The sequence below is a fragment of the Marmota monax genome, unplaced genomic scaffold (assembly GCF_021218885.2).
Source record: "Marmota monax isolate L192 unplaced genomic scaffold, Marmota_monax_Labrador192_F-V1.1 WCK01_AAM20220418_F8-fsc00086, whole genome shotgun sequence".
Lineage (NCBI taxonomy): Eukaryota > Metazoa > Chordata > Mammalia > Rodentia > Sciuridae > Marmota > Marmota monax.
Window position 1 is genome coordinate 1,465,300 of NW_026693086.1, and position 21,139 is coordinate 1,486,438.

At 47.9% G+C, this 21,139-nt stretch overlaps 1 protein-coding gene across 1 annotated transcript in view; it reads right to left on the reverse strand.

Annotated features, from left to right (window-relative positions):
- The window catches only part of Ern2 (endoplasmic reticulum to nucleus signaling 2), a 17,646-nt gene extending 3,926 nt beyond the window's left edge, over positions 1 to 13,720 (reverse strand). Inside the window, exons 1-13 of the mRNA XM_046454372.2 lie at positions 13,625 to 13,720; positions 11,353 to 11,458; positions 10,969 to 11,002; positions 10,690 to 10,762; positions 9,593 to 9,665; positions 9,368 to 9,475; positions 8,965 to 9,066; positions 7,903 to 8,167; positions 6,172 to 6,250; positions 5,946 to 6,093; positions 5,713 to 5,834; positions 4,876 to 5,031; positions 4,463 to 4,622 (exon numbers count right to left, since the gene is read on the reverse strand). Of these exons, the coding sequence (XP_046310328.1) occupies positions 4,463 to 4,622; positions 4,876 to 5,031; positions 5,713 to 5,834; positions 5,946 to 6,093; positions 6,172 to 6,250; positions 7,903 to 8,167; positions 8,965 to 9,066; positions 9,368 to 9,475; positions 9,593 to 9,665; positions 10,690 to 10,762; positions 10,969 to 11,002; positions 11,353 to 11,458; positions 13,625 to 13,720 (1,522 nt within the window). The remainder of the gene's footprint in view (positions 1 to 4,462; positions 4,623 to 4,875; positions 5,032 to 5,712; positions 5,835 to 5,945; positions 6,094 to 6,171; positions 6,251 to 7,902; positions 8,168 to 8,964; positions 9,067 to 9,367; positions 9,476 to 9,592; positions 9,666 to 10,689; positions 10,763 to 10,968; positions 11,003 to 11,352; positions 11,459 to 13,624) is intronic.
- Positions 13,721 to 21,139: the final 7,419 nt, after the last annotated feature.

Consider the following 21,139-nt stretch of genomic DNA (forward strand, 5'->3'; position numbering starts at 1 on the left):
GGGCTCCTGGGAGCCTCTGTGGCCCCAGAGTTAGTTCTAAGGTGGCAAGGGATCCCCAGAAGGCCTTGCTTTCCCATTAGGATGGATGAGGTGGGTTCAGGGGAGCAAGGGTCTGTAGGTTTGTAAGGGGCACTCTCCATACAGCCAACTATATGGCACCCCTGAATTGTGCAGAGCAGGGGCCCTGAGAACATGCTACTCACTTCTGGCTCTATAATCAGCTCTAGAAAAAGTGGAAAAGCAAAATAAAATCAGGGTTAGGAACCAGTAAGAAAATCCCTATTATGGTTGGGATGTGAGGTATCTCCCAAAAGCTCACATGGAAGACAGTGCCAGAAAGTTCAGAGGAGAAATGACTGGTTAGGAGAGCCTTAGTGGGTGAATTAATCACCTTGTGGGATTAATTGAGTGGCAAGGTTGGTGGGTGTGACTGGAGAAAGGGGGCCATTGGGGGCATGGCTTTGGGGTGTATATATAGAGAGACTGGGTCTCACTGAGTTGCTTAGCGCCTCGCTAAATTGCAGAGGCTGGATTTGAACTCGTGATCCTCCTGCCTCAACCTCCCGAGCTGTGGGATTAAAGGTGAGCACCACCACCACAACCAGCTGGAGTATATATTTGTATCTGGAAAGTAGAGTCTCTCTCTCTCTGCTTTCTGATCATCACAAGAGCTGCTTCTATCCTCCACACACTCCACCATGATGTTCAGCCTCAACTTAAGCCCCGAGGAATGGATCTGGCTGTCTACGGACTGAGACCTCTAAAACTGTGAGCCCTTAAGTAAACTTTTCCTCTTCTATAATTTTTCTGTTTGGGTCTTTTACTTACAGCAGCAAAAAAAAAAAAAAAAAAAAAGCTGACTAAAACCAGCCCCAAGCCATGCTCTAGCACTACTTGCTAAATATTCGCTCTCATCCTCTCTGCAAAATGCAGGCAGTAACCTAAGTTGGTGTTCCCTGGACTCGGGAATGAATGCATTCTGGGCTTTGCAGAAAGCACATCACCTGTACTGTCTGTGGCAGCTCAGAAATCAGGGACAGAATTGCCTGAAAACCTATTGGAACAAGCGCTGGTCATCTGACTCTAGGTGAGGGTCATCCTGCCAGCCCTGTCTTAATACCATGCACTTGGTTCCTCTGGGTTTTCATTCTATTGTGTGCTTTTCCTGTTCTTGATGCCCATAGTGTAGGATAAATGTTGGCTCAGTGCTTGCTAGACTGATGTTCAGTGGCACCCTCAGTACTAGACAGAGTCCAGCCTTAAGGCCTTGAGGACATTGAATTCAGGTATTTATCAGCCTTCTGCAGCATCATAGTGGAGAGGCAACACATGCAAGAGGTAAGTTATAAAGCATTAAAAAGTTGTCATGTCAGGGGACATGGCATAGTCAGAATTATCTCTTGGAAGTCCTGAGCACACACTATATTTTGCTGCTGCTTTGACATAGGCTGGGAACCTTTAGAGATAATCACATCCTTTCATAGGTGTTTGCCAGTGTTGAGACAGGGGCAGGATCCCACAGCAGCCCATTAAGAGCACAGGCTGGAGACAGCTTACCTGTCTTTGAACTGCTGAGCTGCCACTTAGTAGCTCTATGAGCCTGGAGGTGAGATGCAGAATGTCATTAAGCTTTTCTGCCTTCTTCTATAGAAGAGGCATCATAACAGTACTTACAGCACAGGAATGTTGTTAATGTGAGTTCATACATGCAAAGTGTTTAGAACAGTGCCTGTACACAGGAAATGCTAGAAACAGGCTCACTCTGGTTCAGGCTTGATAATGTCCACTTGCTGTTGGATGTATGACATGATTGGCAGTTCTGAAGGATACCCAAGTATGCACGGGTACATGCATTTGTGTTAAGTGATTTTGTGAGCCATAGAAACACTCATAAGAAACATCCCTCTCTCCTACTGAGATAGGAGGACTGAGATTTCCAAGATCAGAGTTCCTGAGCTTGACATTTGTGTCCTAAGAATAAAATAGGCTGCCCCGAGTGCTGGGGTGGAGGCTATGTTTGAAGAGTGGGTTCTCAAGAGCTTTTCTCCATGAGCCATATTTTGACTCTCCCAGGTCTGAGATTCTGATACCGTGGACTCTGAAATAGATCTATCTGGGTTTTGCCTAAATGGGCAAAGCTCAGACTAACAGTAACTGCGCCTTTTCCTCACAGTGGCTTAGCACATGTTCATTTCGTACCTATTTATGAGAGGTGCTGTTTTTGACTCTCCAGTGCCCAGAGTCAGTCTTGATCCAACAAACATTCAGTGAGCCCTGCTCTCTGCCAAGGGTCGTAGGAGTAAGCTAGACCAGCATAGTCCCTGCTATAAACTAGCAGGGCAGCTGTTCCCAGACTGCCACAGTCCCCGCCATTCCCTATTGTCTCCTTGGTGGTTGCTTTACTCTGTCCACTTGGTCTGTCCATGAGCATGAGTCTGCAACCTTACTTTCACTTGCAGAATATAATCTTTGAATTTTAGTTTGTGTCCCACTCTTCGGGGCTCACTTGGGCAGTTCCCCCTTCATGGGCTCCCAGTTTGGGCTTCGAATCTAGGTTATTTCCTGTTTCCCAAGTCTGGATTCTGTGCCCCTTCTCTGAATTCCTGAAACTCTTTCCTTATATGATCCCACCACCACAGCGTTTTCCACACTACATAATCATCGCCTGTTCTCTCTGGGTTTTGCCTAGAGTGCATGAAAATGCCAAATAACAAGCTTATTCACATTTTAAACAAAGAAGTGAAAGAACTATAAAGACTTTAAATGACAGAGGAAATCTAGTATTATATAGAGATATTTTTTTTTTCTACTGAGTTTAATAACAAAATTACCAGGCTCTAGCTAGACTGATCTCTTTGATTTTTCTTGGGCGCTTGTCCCAAAACATCGATATCACCCTGACTCTTTCCCTAAAGTGCACAAATAATTTTTGGTATTTTACATAACAAGGCTGTCTTGGCTGAGTCAGACCTGAGACTCAAGTTCTGAGATTCTTTTCCTTCTTCCTTGTTACTTCTCTAGAGGATTACTGAAATCGGCGAGTGACTTAGATGGAAATTGGGGAGACTTCTGGGGAAAGAATTTCTACCACCTCAATGGCTAGAGCCTGGTGAGTTGGGGTGTGAGGGGTAACAGAAGGAAAACGGCAAGGAGGGTTTGCAGCAACTTTTGACAAAAACCACCCGGGAAAAGATGGAGTCTGAGTTGTCTGTACTCCACTCTAAAGTCATCTCCAAACGGAGATGAGGGTTTTGGGGTACAATAGGGTGATTATTCCCTGGACCCACTTTGAATCTCTAAAATGACAAGAATTACAATACTTCAGGGCTTAGGCAACTTGGCTGTGGGACACTGGGGAAGAGCTGGCCTGGGCTGCGGTGTAGCTCACTCCTACAGCTTATGCTTTGTCTGTGCTGGGCCCAGGGTTCTATCCCAAAAGATAATCACTGATCCCGAGGAAGGGGAGCGTTTCCCTCTCAGCAGAGGCCTGAGGAAGGGGAGCTCACAGGGGAGCACTGGGATTGTGGTGCAGCTACAGTCAACTGCAGGGTGGACTTCAGCCTGAGTTGACAGCAGGTGGAGCTGCTGCATGGGGAAGTTGGGGGAGCAGGACCAGGAGGGGCCAGGGCTGGTTCACCAACAGCACCAGCCCCGCCCAGAGCCAGAGGAGCAGGAGAAGCACAGGTGGAGCCATAAACACGTGCTGAGCCCCCGGAAGCATCCCCAGATACCACAGAATCTTTGAAAGGGACTGTTGATAGGCTTAAATTGAGAAAAGATGAGAGGAATGTTTAAAAAGATAAAAAGTTGCCAGTATGGTGGGGCACCCCTGCAATCCCAGCAGCTTGGGAGGCTGAGGAAGGAGGATCGCAAGTTCAAAGCCAGCCTCAGCAACTTAGCAAGGCCCTAAGTGACTCAGCAAGACTCTGTCTCTAAATAAAACATAAAATAGATTTGGGGATGTGGCTCAGTGGTTAAGTGTGCCTGGGTTCAATCCCCAGTATCAAAATAAAATTTTACTTAGATAGCTTACCATTACCATTATAAAATGTGATATTATTTTATATTAATAACATCACCTAGGCCTGACTTAAATAATAATGATAATAACCTTTCCCAATGAGGTGATATGAGACAGGTGTTTTTAGTCCTTCTTAACAAAATGAAAAAACTGAAACTCACAGAGGTCAAGCAACTGGTCAATGTTAACAGAGAATAGAGTTTGATCTACATTCAGTTCTATCTACATCCAGAGTTCTTTGAAATTAATAGTGATAATAAGTATAGAGAAGACCCTTGGGTGCTCAACTACACAATGCCCTCAAAGCACCCTCTTATTATCTTATTTAGGTGGAACCATCCCACTATCATGGCTTCTGTGAAATTCACTTTGAAATTAAATTAAGTGTGCCCCTCCCTTTTCTGTCCCTGATTCTGGCCCATCTTGTTCATTCCAGCTCACCTTCAGGATTGCAGGGTGGATGGGCTTGCTCTAAGGGACTTTGAAGACTCTTCTGGCATTGCGGGGTGGCCCCTGGGAGCTGGGCCTGAGCGTCCTGTGAGATGGCAGGGCCTTCAGGTGCTGGGGGAGCCTTCTGCTGCTTCTCTGCCAACTGCTGCTGCTAATGCATGAGGGTTCAGGGAGCTTGGCCCGGCCAGGCCTGCCCAGTGAGGGCCCACACCTGTGTCTGAGCTGGCCTCCACCTGGACCATGAACCTACATAGCACAGGAGCAGGGACTGGGAACTGCTAGGGGGAAGGCAGGGCGCAGAGTTGGAAAGGGGTGAGGGAGAGGGTGGCTCAGTGGTCTGAGAGGAGTAGAGTTCTCTCTGGAAAGACACTGCGATGCACCTGAGGTCAGAGCGATGGGCTTACCTGCCTCATCAGGAAAAGAATCCAGCCTCCCAGGAGGACACCTGTGAGACTGGCTGCCAGCAGGTCTTGGGATCCCAGCCCTGGATAAGAGTCTGGAGTTTTCTCTTCAGGATGTAGCTCTGCGTCCCAAGGTTCCTCTTGACTCGGGCTCAGGAGCTGGGAACAAAGCAGTTTTCAATCTTGGTACTCCCTCTCACAGTGGAACCCCCAACCCTTCACCCGGTCCAGGGCAGGGCTTAGCTGAAGGGGCAGTGAGTGGTCTGTTATGGTGGGGACCGTGGAGCTCTCCGTGGTGCTGAAACATCACGGTGCCCAGGAGTGTGGTTTGCCAAACCAGCATCTCCTTGCATGTCATTAAAAATACAGGTACTCGTGGGGCGTCATTAAAAATACAGACATCCACCTCCAGAGACTGCATTTGGTGTGTCTGGAATGGATTCCTGGGTGATTCTGATGAGCGACCAGATTTGAGAATTAGTACTCCAAGTCACGGCTCTTCCTTCTGACCTTGAACTACTTACTGGTACTTCTTATCTAACCTGCTCCCAGGAAGGCAATTTTTTTTAATAGTTTTTCTGTTTTAAAATTCTCACTTGATGAATATTTTACAATATTTGTGCTGAAGAAACATAAAAGACAGCAAACCATGTTTCACTGTTTAGGTACCCAATATCTTTTTGATACTTCTAACAGTTCTGACAGTGACAACCACAAAATGTTTGTCTTCTCAGAAACTCTGAGGTCACCTAATCCTCCATCAGGTTACTCCTAGAAGCCCGAGGGAAAGGTCCAAGGGCTGTCCATGTATCTGCTGCCCTCTGCCCTTCTCGCACTGACCTCTGAGAAGACAGTTGAAGTGTGGGTACTCTCTGGGGGTCTTGTGGCAGCAGTCCCACTCCCTGAGGTGGGATGGACCCTCAGCATGGTGGTGTGCAGGACTGGGGGTGGCTCATGGTGTCCTAAGGGGCAGGGACACAAATCACAGGGCTGAAGGTGATCTCAGCCTTCTAACTTCTAAAGGATCTGGGCTCACAGACCCTTTATTCCAAATCTGAGCCAAGGGACCTTACCAATGAGCAGCCATTGGCTCGGGAGGGCCACACTGCCTGAGGGGTATCTGACAGCAGTGCTGGGTGAGCCCTCCCGCTCCCCTGAGACTTGGAGTGTCACCTCATCTGTGGTCGGGCCATCCATGGGGGCCAGGGTCAGTCCACGAGGCTATGGGAGAAGATGGACAGCCATGAAGGAGGCCCCTCTCCTGCCCCTCTTTCCAGCCCTCTAGAGACCCCTTCTTACCACTAGGGCCACTCCTGTGTGGACTAAGGCTTTGGAGACATAAAAGCCAGCTTCTTCTTTTCCTACGTACAGTGTCATCCTAATGGGAGAGAGAAAAAAGAGAACAATGGGTCACAGTGGTGTGTGACTTCAGATATGTGGGCATAGAGGATCTTTCCATATTGGCTCTGAACTTGGTCATGTGACATGTGTTAGTCTATGTCCCTAGAAGGGACTTGTAAAATGCCTGTGTACTGGGGCTTCCTCCCTGGTATTGTTCTTGGGGACTCTGAGATGACCATTGAGGAAGACCTGGTGAAGTAGCAAAGAACTATGCTGTTTGATACCTTGTAGGCCGTATGGAGAGAGGCGAGTGGGGACCATCCTAGATTGTTGGCTCTGTCAAGTCACCAGCTGACTCCTGACCAGAAGATCTACCCAGATGACCCACAGATGCTTGAGAACTAATAAGTGTGGTTTTTAAGTGCTATGTCTTGAGTAGTTGGGCAGCAAAATGGATACAAACGTTGGAGTCACAATTTATAAATTCATGTCTATCCCAGACCCCCCCTTAAAAAATCTCAATTTTCTAAATCTGAACACATCACCTGACTCTTCCCCTACTTCTGTTTCTTTCTGGGCTTCCTCCTCTAGTGCTCCCTGCCCCTGAAAATGATGGCACCCACATGCTTCTAGAAACCTAAGTGTGACCCTTGGCCCTTTCCTCTTTCACAGCCACCCCGCTTCCTAATCATTCTTACTATCATCACCTCTTCATGTCTTATATCTTATTTCCATCTCTCGTTTTTCACTCTCGTCCAAAGTATCATCCTTTGCCTGAGCTAATGCATATCCTCTGTGTCCTGTTTTCCCTGTATCACTCTTCACATTGCGACTAGAAGGAGCTTCCCACAATGAAAATATGATCAAATCGCTTCCTCATTTGGGGGTCTCAGGGGTCCTCCAGTGATTTCTCCTTAGCCTTGGGGAAAAATGTTCAAGCCCTTTACATGATCCCACAAGATCCCAGTTAACTTAGAACTTCAGACTTCACTTCCTGTTGGCTATATGCTCCAGCCTGATTTAATTTTTCTGTTCCCTGGATGACGTGCTTTCTATCTCCCATTTCCTATTTACCTTTTAGGGTTCAACTTACATGTCCCTTCTTTAAGAAGCTTTCCATGACTGCCCCTGCCCCCAGTCTCAATTTCGGTGTCTTTCTTATACATTCCCACCATACCCTGTACTTCTCTCATCTCATCCTTTCTCACACCATGCTAGGACTCCGAGATTCCTGTAGGCAGGAACAGTGGCTGTTATTGTTGTACTCCCAGAGCCTAGCAAGTGACTGGCACATAGTAAATGCTTAGTTAAGTTTTGGGGGAACAAAATGAATATATGGACAATCCCAGACTTTCCCAGTCTCTCTCCTGATACTGCGAGATGGAGACACCAAAGTATTAGGTGTTATGAGGGAAGGTGATTTTTAAAGTATTTAATAATCAGTTAGGCACAGAATCTAGCAATCAGAGGGGCTGTGGCCTATAGGCTCGCTCGTAGGCCAGATTTTACCCTATTAGTTGCTGAACAGTGGGGCTAACCAGGGGGCTCTGGAGGTACTTGGGGGCACAGTGTTTTGACACCTTTTTTGGTGCTGTTGGTGGTCGTGGTTGAACATCATGCCTGGTCATTGGGCCTGGGCTGGGATAACTCCAGAAGCTCCCTTTCTGGACCCCAGGTGTGGATACCTACTGAAGCTGGGTGTCCAAGACAGAGAAGTGTGTGGCCGTATGTTGGGGGCCTGAAGCAGGCAGCCGGATGTGGCCCCAGCGGATGGCGAGGAAATGCAGGGTGTCCCGAGCCAGTGTGAGGTGGGGTAGCTGGTGCAGGCCATCCTGATGCCAGGTGTAGATGCCCATCACAGGCACACCCAAGTCCTGGGTCCACAGCACCGTCCCACTTCCTGGGTCCACAGTCAGCAGCAGGCCCATCCCACAGGATGTGAGGTAGCTCATGTCTGCCAAGAAAGATGGCCGGGAGAGGTGAGAGCCCTCGTGGACACATCCAAGAGCATCCAGGGTAGAGGGATGTTCAGGTGTGTGGGGGTCAGGTGAGATTACTTGGAGGGTTTCCAGGACATAGGAAGGTCAGAGTTCATGGGATCATCCAAAGGTGACTCAGATGTGTGTGAGACAGACTGTGTCATCTAAGAGGAACCTTAGGATGAAGGGTAGTCAGCCATCGACTGAGGCTCACTTAGGATGGGTCATCATTGTGGCCCAGATATAAAGGTCACCTGGGAGTCACATGGAGTATGAAAGAGATAAGGGCCCTGGGAGTGTCACTTGTGATGTGTCAGGGTACCTTCATGGAGTCTCATGCAGAAGGATATGGTCAAGATTTGAGGGGTTATTTAGGGGCACCTGTGAGGTCCTTGGGCAGTTGGGAAGGCCTGGCATACTATCCAGGGGGTGGCTGGGTTTCTCTGAGGGATCATCTGCAAGGGTCACTCATCATGTAGGGTTCAATTAGGGCAAGTGGGGAGTGCTCAGGGTGTGTGGATTTCTTGTGGTCACTTAGTAGCTGGAGGCTACCTGGTTGGGGTCATTTGGGTTATAGAAGAGTTGGGATGGTGAGACCTTGCTTGGAGATATGAGGGTGAAGTCTGGGTGTTGAGGGGGTCCCTTGGAATCATCTATCAAGGGTAGTAGTCACTCAGCATGTGATGGGTGGGACTTGGTCATGGATGCCATTCAAGGTTCCCTGGCTTGGGGACCTTATGCCAAGACAGGGCTGGGGAAAGGTGGCACTCACATTTCCCAGGTGATCCATCCATGGGGGCTGCTGAGTAGCGGCAGTAGGTGGTGTTCCAGCGCAGGGCCGGGGCCCTTGGGTCATGCATGGTGACCGTGTACTCTGGAGATCCCCCAAAGCAAGATTACCAGGAGTGCCCATGTGATACTTCCCTCACCCTATCCTGAAGGCTGTTCATTTTGTGGCGTAGGGACTTCCTGGGCACCCTCCTGTAGGCCTGGTGAATATCCCAATGACAGAGCATGAGGCTGTCTGTTCATTTCTGTATCTGCCACCATTGAGTTAAATGTTTGTTGATGACTGACCAATCTGCCTGGTCTCAACTTGGATAGCAGCTGCCAGGCCTGGACAGAGAATGAAGGGTGCTGCCCCGAGCTTGGGGAGCAGCTGGGGCCTGACTCACGTGTTCGGCCGATGTAGAGGTGGGGGGTAGAGAGACTGTCTGTGGTCAGTGTCATCTGAGTCTCCCCTGACTCAGGATTCACTATGAACCAGGCGTCCTGCTTCCGTCCTGCAGAGGGGGATGGCGTGGGAAACACTGTGCCTCTGTGTCAGGCTGGCCCATCACAGCCCAGGTTCCCATTCCCGCTGGCTGGACCTGGATGCCAAAGACTGGAGAGGAGCTCACCTGTGTAAAAGACCCCGTCGGAGCTGCGGCAGGGCGAGGCATGGACCAGCTCTGGGATGGTGAATGGCAGTTTCTAGGATAGGGACAATATCCAGGAAGAATTGGAAACACATACGCACACACACACACACACACATACACATACACACAGCAGTCAGCTGTGCTGGATACCCTTCCGAGGTTGACCCCATAATCACATTTTCATGAGGCATCATTATTATTATTTATGCTTCCCAGAAAACTGGAGCTCAGAGAGGCCACACAGCCATTGAGTGGCAGAGCCAGATTTTATACCCAGCTAGACAGTCTTCCGAGGCAGTACATAACCACTTTGCTACACAGCTTCTCAAGGACCTGCAGATCTTCCCATACCCAGTGTCAAGATGCCCCAGGTTACACCTGATCCCTGCCTGATGCCCTTCTCAAAAACACGGAGACTTTCAAAACTGTCAACAGCCATGAAAGACTCAGAGAGGTTAAGGAACTGAGGGGGGACCCTGCCCAATGTGGCTAGGAGTAGAGATCCACCCACCACCCTCCTCTGCCCTGTTCTCTCCCTGGAGTTGAACTTGTCTGGATTATGTGAGTGGACTCCATGTGCTCTTGATCCTTGTTAGGTTTGGATATTGGGGACAGGGTAAGATTAGGGTATGTATACCCTGTTACCAGCCAAACAACTCTCAACTTTCAGAAACGGAGCCATCCAGCTGACCAACAGTGGACCACAGATGCAGGAGCAAGTTTGATCCAGACCAACAGAAGAACCACCCAACCGAGCCCAGCCTAAATATCATGCCACTGAATTTCGAGTAGTTTGGTTTTGAGGCAATTGGTTATTTAGCAAAAGCTAATTGACACATAAGTTTCTCCTTAAATCCACCAGAGTCCTGAGAAGCCCCCTCAGTGTCCTCAGCCTGCTCTGCTGACACAGTGAGAGCCACGGTCCCTCCAGCAGACAGCCTACCCATGATGCTCAGAGCCTGACTTACATCCCCGGTGAGACACCCAGATTCTGACCATGCTACCCCAGTCCCCTTCAGTGCACCAGCTGACGGCATCAGGGCCCTCACCATCCCAGAGTACTGTAGGAAACACACCATTAATCCCTGTTGTCTCTGGGTCCCCAGGATGTACAGGCTGCCATCAGCAGGGTCTGAGAGAAAAGCTGTTCTGTGGGACAGAGAAGAAATGGAGAAGGTTGAGTTCAAGGCCCTGATTTTATGAAGGTTCCCATTCCCTCCAAATTCTCAGCAGGAGCTCCAAGATCTTCCCCTATATCATATCCAGACCCAATTCTCTTCCCTCCTTTCTAACACGCACCCCCTAAAAACAACCCTCCCATCTCCATCTCCCGGCTCCTCCTCGTGTTCACTTACTCTGTGACATACATTGGTCCTTGGATGATGGGATCTGCAGGGACAGGACACGCAGCATGAGCCCCCTGTAGACTCTAGTTGAGAAGCACAGCTGGTGCTTACCGAGCCCAGCATTCAACAGGAATGCCAGGTCTCCTCCCAAGAACTCTGTGAGGTGGGCTCATTACCCTTGGCCCCATTTTACAGGTGAGGACATCGAGGTTCCCAGAGGTGAAGTGAACTTCCCACGGCTACTCAGCTGGGAAGTGGGGAAGCTGCCTGCAGACACTGGCTTGGTGGGAACTTGGCACCCGTGTGCTTACTCTCTATGCCCAAGTGACTCCCTACCATGCCCACCATCCAACTAGGGACCCCAGGAGAGAGCCGTGGCAGCCCCTGGCACACCATTCTTCAGCGTCCACTTCAAGTCCCCCGTCTGCTTGCTCAGCGCGTGGAGACTTCCATCCAAGGTGGACACGAGCAGGAGGCTCTCTGGCTTCAGGGTCTGCGCCTGTGGTGGGGAACAGCGTCGGCTCCTTTGAGAGGCCTAGACTACCCTTGCTCCTGCCCCAGACAGGGCCGACTGTGACCCCTCTTCTCCCAGAAGTGGGACGGAGGGGGAGGAGGATCGAGGATCGGGGGAGCTTCTGTCTGCACTGATCATTGCTTTGACCCTGTGACTACAGCAGAGCTGGGGGCCTCCAGGGGAGTTGGCCCCCACTGTATTTAAATTCCCACTTCCTCCTCGCTTCCGTTCCTTCTGGCTTTTCAAAAAACACCGCAAGTTTTTTTTTAATATTTATTTTTAGTTGTAGTTGGATATAATTTCTTTATTTTATTTATTTACTTTTATGTGATGCTGAGAATGGAACCCAGGGCCTTGCACATGCTAGGTGAGCACTCTACTGCTGAGCCACAACCCCAGCCCTAAGGTTTTTTTTTTTTTTTTTTTTTAAATATGTTTTAGTTGTCGATGGATCTTTTTAATTAATTAATTGATTAATATATTAATATGCGGCGCTGCGGATCAAACCGAGGGCCTCACGCATGCCAGGCGAGCACTCTACCACGGAGCCACAACTCCAGCCCCAACACTGCAATTTGTAATGAAAGGACTACCCTGATCCTTCCAGCCTCTCTATGAGATTGCATCTCTGAGTCTCCCCATTGCACTGATCAGGGAGTAGGAAGCTCAGGAAGGTTAGGTTACTGCCCTAAAGACACACAGATAATCAAAGGTGCAACTCAGACTCTAAGCCTGGTCTCTTTCTCTTTGGCACAATGTCTATCTCTTTTAGAATGACCCTTTCTGCCCCACACCCTCCCCACAAACTGGCCCAGCTGCTTTGGGTGCCAGACTCCAACAGGCCCCCAAACCACAGCTTCGGGGGTAGCTGTGGGGAGGGAGGCTGGACCTGGCCCCTGCTGGGTTAACTCACCTGCTGTAGCCCCTCCCTGAGCAAACAGGGTGAGGCTGAGCTCACAGCAGGCATTCTGACATCCGGGTGGCCCAGCCGCACCCCTGCAAAGGCCACATCCTGCTTCAGACCCTCAGCTTGGGGTCTGAGCCCACAGTATCTGGTGCAGAGTGCGGCAGCTTTCTCCAAGACCCACCCCCCTCCGACTTTTTTTTGTACCTGGAATTGAACCCAGGGGCACTCAGCCACTGAGCCCCATCCCCAGCCCTATTTTGTATTTTATTTAGAGATGGGGTCTCACTGAGCTGCTAAGTGCCTGAGTTGCTGAGGCTGCCACCACACCCAGCTCAAGCCCCCTCTCTTTTCTGGTCCTCAGTTCTTCCGTCTGCAACATGGCAGAAGTAAGGATGGCTTAGAGAAGATGCTACACACTGACTGCCCCCACCGAATTTCGTTTGACCATTCATGTTCAAAATTTTGGTTTTTATTACCAATTTTTGTAACATTTGGAAGATTTCACTTTAAAAAAATCAGATTTTCTAATTGTTCCCATTTCTCATTTTTCTGGAAACACCAGCTCTGGCCCCACCGGGCTCTCATTATTACTTGACAACCGCGGATGGATGCAGAGCTGGAAAGGAGGCTGGGGAGTAGCTCAGGCCAAGGCCCTTCCTTTAGTGCTGCGGGGGCTCCAGGCTGGGCAGTTGGGTTTTAGGTTGGGCATCTTCTGTGTCCTGACTGCGCTCCCCCAAGATTGGATGTCTCTGCTCCTGGCTGGGCTGGACCAGATCCCTACCACCTTGAGCTCACTTTTCTCAGAGGTTCTGAACCTGGGGTCCTGTCTTGGATAAGGTGGTGGTGGTGGGGGGTGCATTGCCAAGCGCCTGGTATTGAAAAACGTAGAGGCGCATGTCTCAGCAGGGGATCCTTAAATTGGTCGCATCTTTAAAGGAGGCCAGGCTCCCTAGAAGTTTTAAGGGACCTGGCTCTACTGCCAGACTGTCCCCTTCTCCAGATGGACCCTGCTCCCTGCCCTCCGTGGAGAAGAGGCGGGCGCTGCGCCTCCCTGTGCGTTTCCACGCTGGCACACCTCTGCAGCTCCAGACGCAAGTGGCACTTCCCCAGGGACCTACTGGAGGTGACCCGGGCCGGAGAGGAAGGGAAGGCGCCCCATCGCCCCGCTGTCCTCTCGCCCGCCCTCGCCCCCGTCCCCGGCTCCCCGCAGACTCTAGAGGCTCTGCCTCCTCCCCGGCTCTCACCTGTGGCCCCAGCGTCCCCAGCAGCGTCGCGAGCTGGAGCAGGAGCCCGAGCCCGGGCCACAGCGGCGACCCGGACCCGCGGGCGACGGTCCCCATAGCGCCAAAAGGCAGCCGCACACTTGGCCGGATCCCTCCGGGCCTCCTGGGGACCGTGTGGTTCCCGCCCTCCCCGGAGGAGACTCCGCCCTGGGCTGGGACTGCTGGCCACGCAGAGGCCACCACCTCAGTCTGCAGTCGCGGGCCTCTGTCCTCCCCAGGACACTCACACCGAATGGCCCTTGGCTGACTGGAGCCGCCTGGTGCCCTTCCATGACGAGTGACATGGGGGACTCTGTGGTGCCCTTTGTGCACCAGCGGAGACCCTTTCTTTCCGTGTGTCCCCTGCTGCTCCCTTCACTTCCTTTCTAGAAAGCTCTTACCCACCCATCACCAGAACAAGAAACCCCCGTCTCAGGCTCTACTTTTTCAGACCGAATGGAAGACACCCTCTGATCACACTTCCATCCCGTGTAACCATGGAAACCGCCAGTACCTCAAGACCTGCAAACCTTGCTTAGCATAGGTACATCATGGTTCTGTTGCACGTGTGCTAGTTTTGTTTTTTTGTTTTTTGCTACTGTGATGAAAAGGTCTGAGGAGAAGAGTTAGAGGAAGAAAAGTTTATCTGGGGACTCCTGGTTTCAGAGGTCTCAGTCCGCAGCCAGCCAGCCCCCTTGTCCTGGGCCCAAGGTGAGGCAGAACATCATGGTGGAAGGGGGTGGTGGGGGAGAGCGACTGGACATGGCACGAGGAAGGAGAGAGAGACAGAGGGAGGGAGGGAGGGAGGGAGGGAGGGGAGGGAGAGAGAGAGAGAGAGAGAGAGAGAGAGAGAGAGAGAGAGAGAGATTGATTTTCTCTTCTCATCATGGTCAAAATAAATGCCAAAGGCATCAAAGGCATGCCAACAACGACCCACCCCCTCCAGTCACACCCCACCTGACTACAGCTACACCCAGTTAATCCACATCAGGGGATTAATCCACTGATGAGGCTAAGGCTCTCATAACCCAATCACTTCACTTCTAAACTTTCTTTCTTTGTCTCTCACATGAGCTTTTGAGGGACACCTGACATCTAAACCATCCCAGCATAGTTGGGTGACTAGAACTCACCATAACATATATTTTGTGACGTTCTAGAAGAGACTAGCTCAAAGGAAAACCACTAAGAAATGATCAGAAAATGGAAACCCTAATTATTTTGATCAGTTCACACAGTATATGTGCATGGAAATGTCCCACTATACCCCATATATATGTACATGTGTAAACATTAGGAAAAAAAAATCAAATAAATAACATACACCACGAAGGCTTTGGTTTACTTCTCTGTGCCCTCATGCCGAGCTGTTCCAATATTCTCCCACATCCTCACAGAAGTCCTAACTTCCTAACAAAAGTGATTTCTTGCCCCATTAGAAACCAACCCGAGCTCCTGAAGTGTGCATGGCCTCTTCCTTGTGCTTTATGTTGTCTACACTGTACATTTGTTTTGGAAGGCGCATTGCGTGGGTCCGTGGTCATTTCTCACCCAGCCAATCTGCCTCATGCGGACTATGAGTGAACTGGAATGTGCTGTGAGTGTGATGATTAAAATACTATGTCTTCCAGAAACTTTGTAAAATCAGAACAGAAAACCAAATCATCGTGGCTCCCTGTCCTGGAAGCACAGTACCTGCGTTAACAGGTTTCCTCTGGTGTCTTCTCCCTGTCCCTACAGGCCTGGAGAGACCCTGTGTTAAAATATGAACACCTTCTCCCTCTTGAGCTTCCTTTTCTCTCCAGCCTTTTTCCCACTCAAGGGGAGGCTGCAGGTCCCTGAGCCACACGTGCAGCTTCCTGGCCCCAGGAACCAGCCCCAGGCTGGCTTGTGGATCCAAGAGCTGCAGGTGTCTGGGCCTTGCTTCCTGGGCAGAGCCTGGTAACGTAGTAAGGCCCCAGAGAAGTGTGGGCAGAGAAGGGGTATGGGGGGGGGGGTTCCCACGGACTGGCACGATCCAGAGGTGGGTGGATGTTTCCATGTGCCCGAGAGTGGCTTGAAGGGGGAGGGGATCCCCAAGTTAATGTGTTAGAAACTGAATCTCCAGATTCACATGCTCAGGGTATTTGGACAGGGAGGCACTTGGGAGGTCACTGGAATGAGATGAGGTCCTGAAGGCCCCCCATGATGGGATTACTGGCTTTATAAGATGAGGAAGAGACCTGAGCTGGTACACTCCCTCTCCCTCGCCACGTGATGCCTCCTGCCACGGGAGGACATAGCAAGAAGGGCCTTGCCAGAGCTGGCACCAGACTCTTGGGCCTCCTGGCCTCCAGAACTGTGAGCCAAATAAACTTCTCTTGTCTGTCATTTACCCAGTCTGGGATATTCTGCTACAGCAACCTAAAATGGAGCAAGTTAGAAATAGAAGTAGATAGATGGATGAAAAGCTTGACCGAGGGCGGGGGGGGGGAGAGAGAGAGAGAGATTAGAAGGGAAAAGAGGTTCAATGTAGCAAGTTTATGAAGCTTTAGAAAATTGAATAAAATTTATACACATTTTAGCCATAAAGAAATGAAGCTACATTGCTTCCCTCCATCCCAGTTTGTGTTCTTAACTGCTCTGTATCTATGGACACATTCCCTTGGCCCTCCAGATCCACAGATTCCACATTTGTAGATTCGACCAACTGTGCATTAAAATATTGAAAATATTTGAAAAAAAAATTGCATCCATACTGAATGGGCATAGGGTTATCTTTCTTGTCCTTAGTCCCCGAGCACTACAGAATAGCAACAATTTGCATGACATTTACATTGTGTTAGGTATTATAAGTAATCTGTAAAGTACAGCCTGGCTTGGTGATGTATGTTTGTAATCTCAGCAACTTGGGAGGCTGAGGCAGGAGGACCACAAGTTCGAGGTCAATTTAGCAGAGGCCCTAAGCAATGCAGTGAGACCCTGTGTCAAAATATAAAATAAAAAGGGTTGGAAATGTAGCTCAGTGGTAGAGCATCCCTGGGTTCAATCCCCAGTATGAAAAATAATTAGATAAATATGTGGGAAGATGTCCATCAGTTATATGCACACACTATTTCATTTGGTATCAAGAACTTGAGCATCCATGGAGTTTGGTATCCAAGGGGTTCCTGGATTCACTCCCTGTGGAGACTGAGGACTACTGTACTTTGATACCATTTTTTTTTTATCTATTCTAGCAACAGAATGGAGAAAATAAACAGAAATGGCAAAAGTATCCCAGCCACACTAGCAATAAAAAGAAAATACTTAGGAATCAATTTAATTAGAGGGGCACAGGACCTAGAAAAAAAATAAACTAAAACTTTATGAAGGTCATAAAATGTGAACAAATGGAAAGACATGTCCCTGTGTGGGAAGACTTAATATTATAAAAATGCCAATTCTCCCTAAATGAAAATATAAGTATAATGAAATTCTTATTAAATCATGTTTTTTTTTTTTAAAAATTAAAAAATCGATGAAAATAAAGATCTTATGCAAGAGTAAATGTTGGAGAAAAGTCAGGAAGAGTGTGGACATGAAGTCTAATAGGAAGGGGGCTTGTTTCACACCAGAACATATTGTAATACCACAATATCAAGATGATTTTAGCACAGGAACTGCCAACCAGATAAAATGTCAGTTGGATTGAACAGAGAATCCAAAAATATGTAGCAGTATATGTGAGAATTTAATAAATGACAAAGATGATGTCTTAATTCATAGGAATATTTGATTAATACTGTGGCACAATTGTCTACCCATCAGGAAAAATGCAAATCTTTCTCATACCGTATATGTATTAGTTACCTATTGCCGCATAGAAGAGAACCTCCAATATTGCTGGATTCGATCTCAGTTTCTGTGGGGGGGCTTAGCAACCATGGTGCTGACCAGAGCTATAGTCGTTGAAAGGGTCGACGGGGGAAGGAGTCACTTCCAAGTTCACTCCTGTGGTTGTGGGCAGGACCCAGTTCCTGGTGGGCTCTTGGAATAGGAGCCTCAGTTGCTTGGGAAATGTTGGAGGCCACCTTCAATTCCTTCTGTGGGGGTCTCTTCCATAGGGAGAGTTCATAACATGGCAGTGTAATTCATGAGAAAGAGAGTGACAGAGGAGAGAGGAAGAGGGATGGGAGGAGAGAAGGGAGGTGAGAGGAGGACAGAGGTAGAGATGCTAGCAAGATAGAAATCACCATCTTTGGTAGCCTAATCTCAGAAATGGCACCTTGGCACCTTTGCCAAATTCTCTGCGTTGGACGCAGCTCACCTTCCACTCACGAGAAGCGGATTATACAAGGGCTTTCACTGGGGATACAGTAGAAGCTTGTGTACCGTAGTATACAAAATACATTCTGGTATATTAAAGGTCAATGTAAATAATATGACAATCATATTCTGTGGGGCGACTGATTTTGTAGTTTTTAGTAAATTTCTTATTGAAGTCTATCATACAGAACAGTGTACAAAGAGCCACTGGTCACATAGTAGTTGTCTCCTCCTTCTCCTCCTCCTCTTTCTTTTTTATACAGGGGGATTGAGCCCAGAGATGCTTTACCAGGGAGCCACATCCCCAGCCCTTTTTATTTTATGAGACAGGATCTTGCTAAGTTGCTGAGGCTGGCCTTGAACTTGCTATCCTCCTGTCTCAGCCTCCCAAGTCGCTGGGATCACAGACATGTGCCACCATGGGCCAGCTTGTATCTGTTATTGGGTGAGCACATTTATACATTTCAATTAGTCATATACTCAGGAGCATAATTGCCGGGTCATAGGACATGTTCAGCCTCTATAGATTTTGGAAAACCATTTTCCAAACTGTTGTACCAGCTGACATTTGATGGTAGTGGTGGTGATTTTTTTTTTAAAGAAATAGAGAAAATAGAGAAGATGTAAAAGAAAAACAAATATATGTGAAATAAATAAAAATAAAACTTTAGAATGGTAAAAAGCATGTTAAACAAACACCAGATTAGAAAAATACTGATAATTTAGACAATAAGCCAGGGATTAACATCTACGATATATCTATATATCTGCTCCCATAAATTGACAAGAAAAAGACAAAACAACTAAAAAATATGCAAAAGCTATGAATAGACCCTTACATCAGATCAATTCCAAACACGTGAAAATGTGCTCAAAATCCCTAGCAGTCAGAGAAATGGGAAAAACAAGATTAAAAAAAGTAACAACAAGTATATCAGTTTTTGCCCATAAATTTGCAAAAAATTAAAAAGAAGCCTCCCAAAAATGTGAGAATAACTGATAATTGCTAAAGTTGATTAGTAAGTTTTTTAGGGGGCTCCTCCTACTATCTTATTTTCTTTAAAAAATATTTGAAAATGTCCATAATAAGCAGAATAAAAGAAACCCCAAACAACAAGGAAAAAGAATGCTAAGTCTATGGTTCTGGGCATATGGCGGCAGCCTTCTCACACAGTGCTGGAGGAAATGCTAATTGTCCACGAGTTGTTCGAATGCAATCTGCTAACAACCATGGAAAAATGAAAAAAAAAAATGTTACCCTCTGACCTGGAAAACTCACTCTTGGGAATATTTCCTGTAAAAACAAAAGCACCCAGGGTTATAATGATGGAGACATAAGGGTGCTTGTGGCAGCATTGTTCTTGGTGACAAACAAGCCGAAAAACACAAGCATCCTTCAACTGAGAAACAGCCGACTGAATTACAGAACACCCACCCTTGAAAGAATGGTCTAGAGAAAAATACAGGATATGCTATATGGGTTTGTTAATGAGGGTTTTGTGGTAAGCTAGAGAGGGTATGTTGTACTAATGAATGGATAAGCCAGCAAAAAAAATAAAAAATAAAAAAAAATAAAAATTAAAAAAAAAACCTACTCAAAAATAGAAAATACTCTCAATGCATATCTGTTCCATTTATGTAACATTCGATGCACGTATGTGGCCTGTATGTGCATCCATGTGCCAATAGGTTCCTGACCAGGTGAAGCAGCTGTTTGTATTATGATACAGAACTGTTTTAATTCCCCTGCTATGTTTATCCATCCAAAGGTTCGTGACTTGGAGGCTTGGTCCCCAAGGTAGTGGAATTCCAAGGTAGTGGTACCTTTAAGAGGTGGAGCCAAGTGGGAGGTCCTTAGGTCAAACAGGGGGAAGGGGGCCACCCCTAGGAAAGAGACAATAGTTCCCAGTTTTTCTGTGGTTTCCTGTTTCCAGATGTGATCCTTCCTCCTGGATCCTGCCTTTTTCATGAAACCCTTGCTAGGCCCTGCCCCATGCTGTTTGGCCTTGCACTCTCCAAAACTGTGAGCCCAATAAACCTCTTTTCCTTATAACGTCAACCTGCTTTAGGTGTTTTGTTATAGTTAATGAGAAATGAATGAATACATCCATGTTTCACACCCTACCAGTTCTGCACATAGTAAATTCTAGAATGCCTTTGGAAACAAAATAGGAGTCTCCCTTTAGTCCCCCGAGTATAAAATTATTCACTGTTGAAATAAATATCTAAGACCCTCTTCTTGCTTCACATATATGATCTACTTAATCTTTTAACTAACTTGCCAGGAAAGGTTTGTTACCCTTTGTTTATTGAAGAGCAAACTAAGTTTCGGAAAGCTTAATTTGCCCAAGTTTCCCAAACTAGGAAGTAACAAGGCAATGATCCAAACTCAGCTCTGTGTCATGCCCGAGTCTGTGAATCTCACCTCAGTGTTATATTTTCTTTCTCCTGTTCTTCCAAGAGTTTCTCCAGAGGTTCACCTCCACTGGATCAGGGACCATCTACAGAGCTGAGATTAAGTTTAGGCCTTAATCCCAAAGGAGCCATTGGGCCTGGTACCCACAGAACCAGCCCTCAGTACTCATTGGAGCCGTGCTAATTCATTGGCAAACCATGCTAGGTTTTGAGGACAAAGCCCCCGCTGGGGTTCCTTGCCAATTTTGGTCCCCATAACTCCTGCTGGGGACCATGTGATCATACATGTCCTCTGGGGACTCAATCGCACACAGATTCAGGGCCCAGGGGTTTCCTCTATATTCTCTGGGGCATGAATCACCAACCTCCTCCTCGTGTTCCCCAAGGCCAGTTCAGTCAAGGAACTGGGTTTGGGAAGCAAAAATCCTGGAGGTAGTCGGAGCATTTTGTTTTTGCCTCACGAGAGGCCTCTAGTGGTACCTTTTCAAACTGCAGGGTTATGATTCCATTTGTGAAGCCAGGGTGTTGGCCATCCCAGGGGTGGGGAGGGAGAGAGGAGAGAGAAAATAGCTCGAGGCATCAGGGAGGCTTCCAGGGATCTGATCATGTTTTTTTTTTTTTTTTTTTGATATGGTAATAGTTTCATGGACATGGAACCCGTGTGTGAGAACCAGCTGATATGTTTTCAGGAATTTTGTGACCTGTTGCATAAATCACAATTATTAAAAATTAAACTATAGCAACTCAGGAGGCTGAAGGAGGAGGATCGCAAGTTTGAGGCCAGCCTGGGCAATT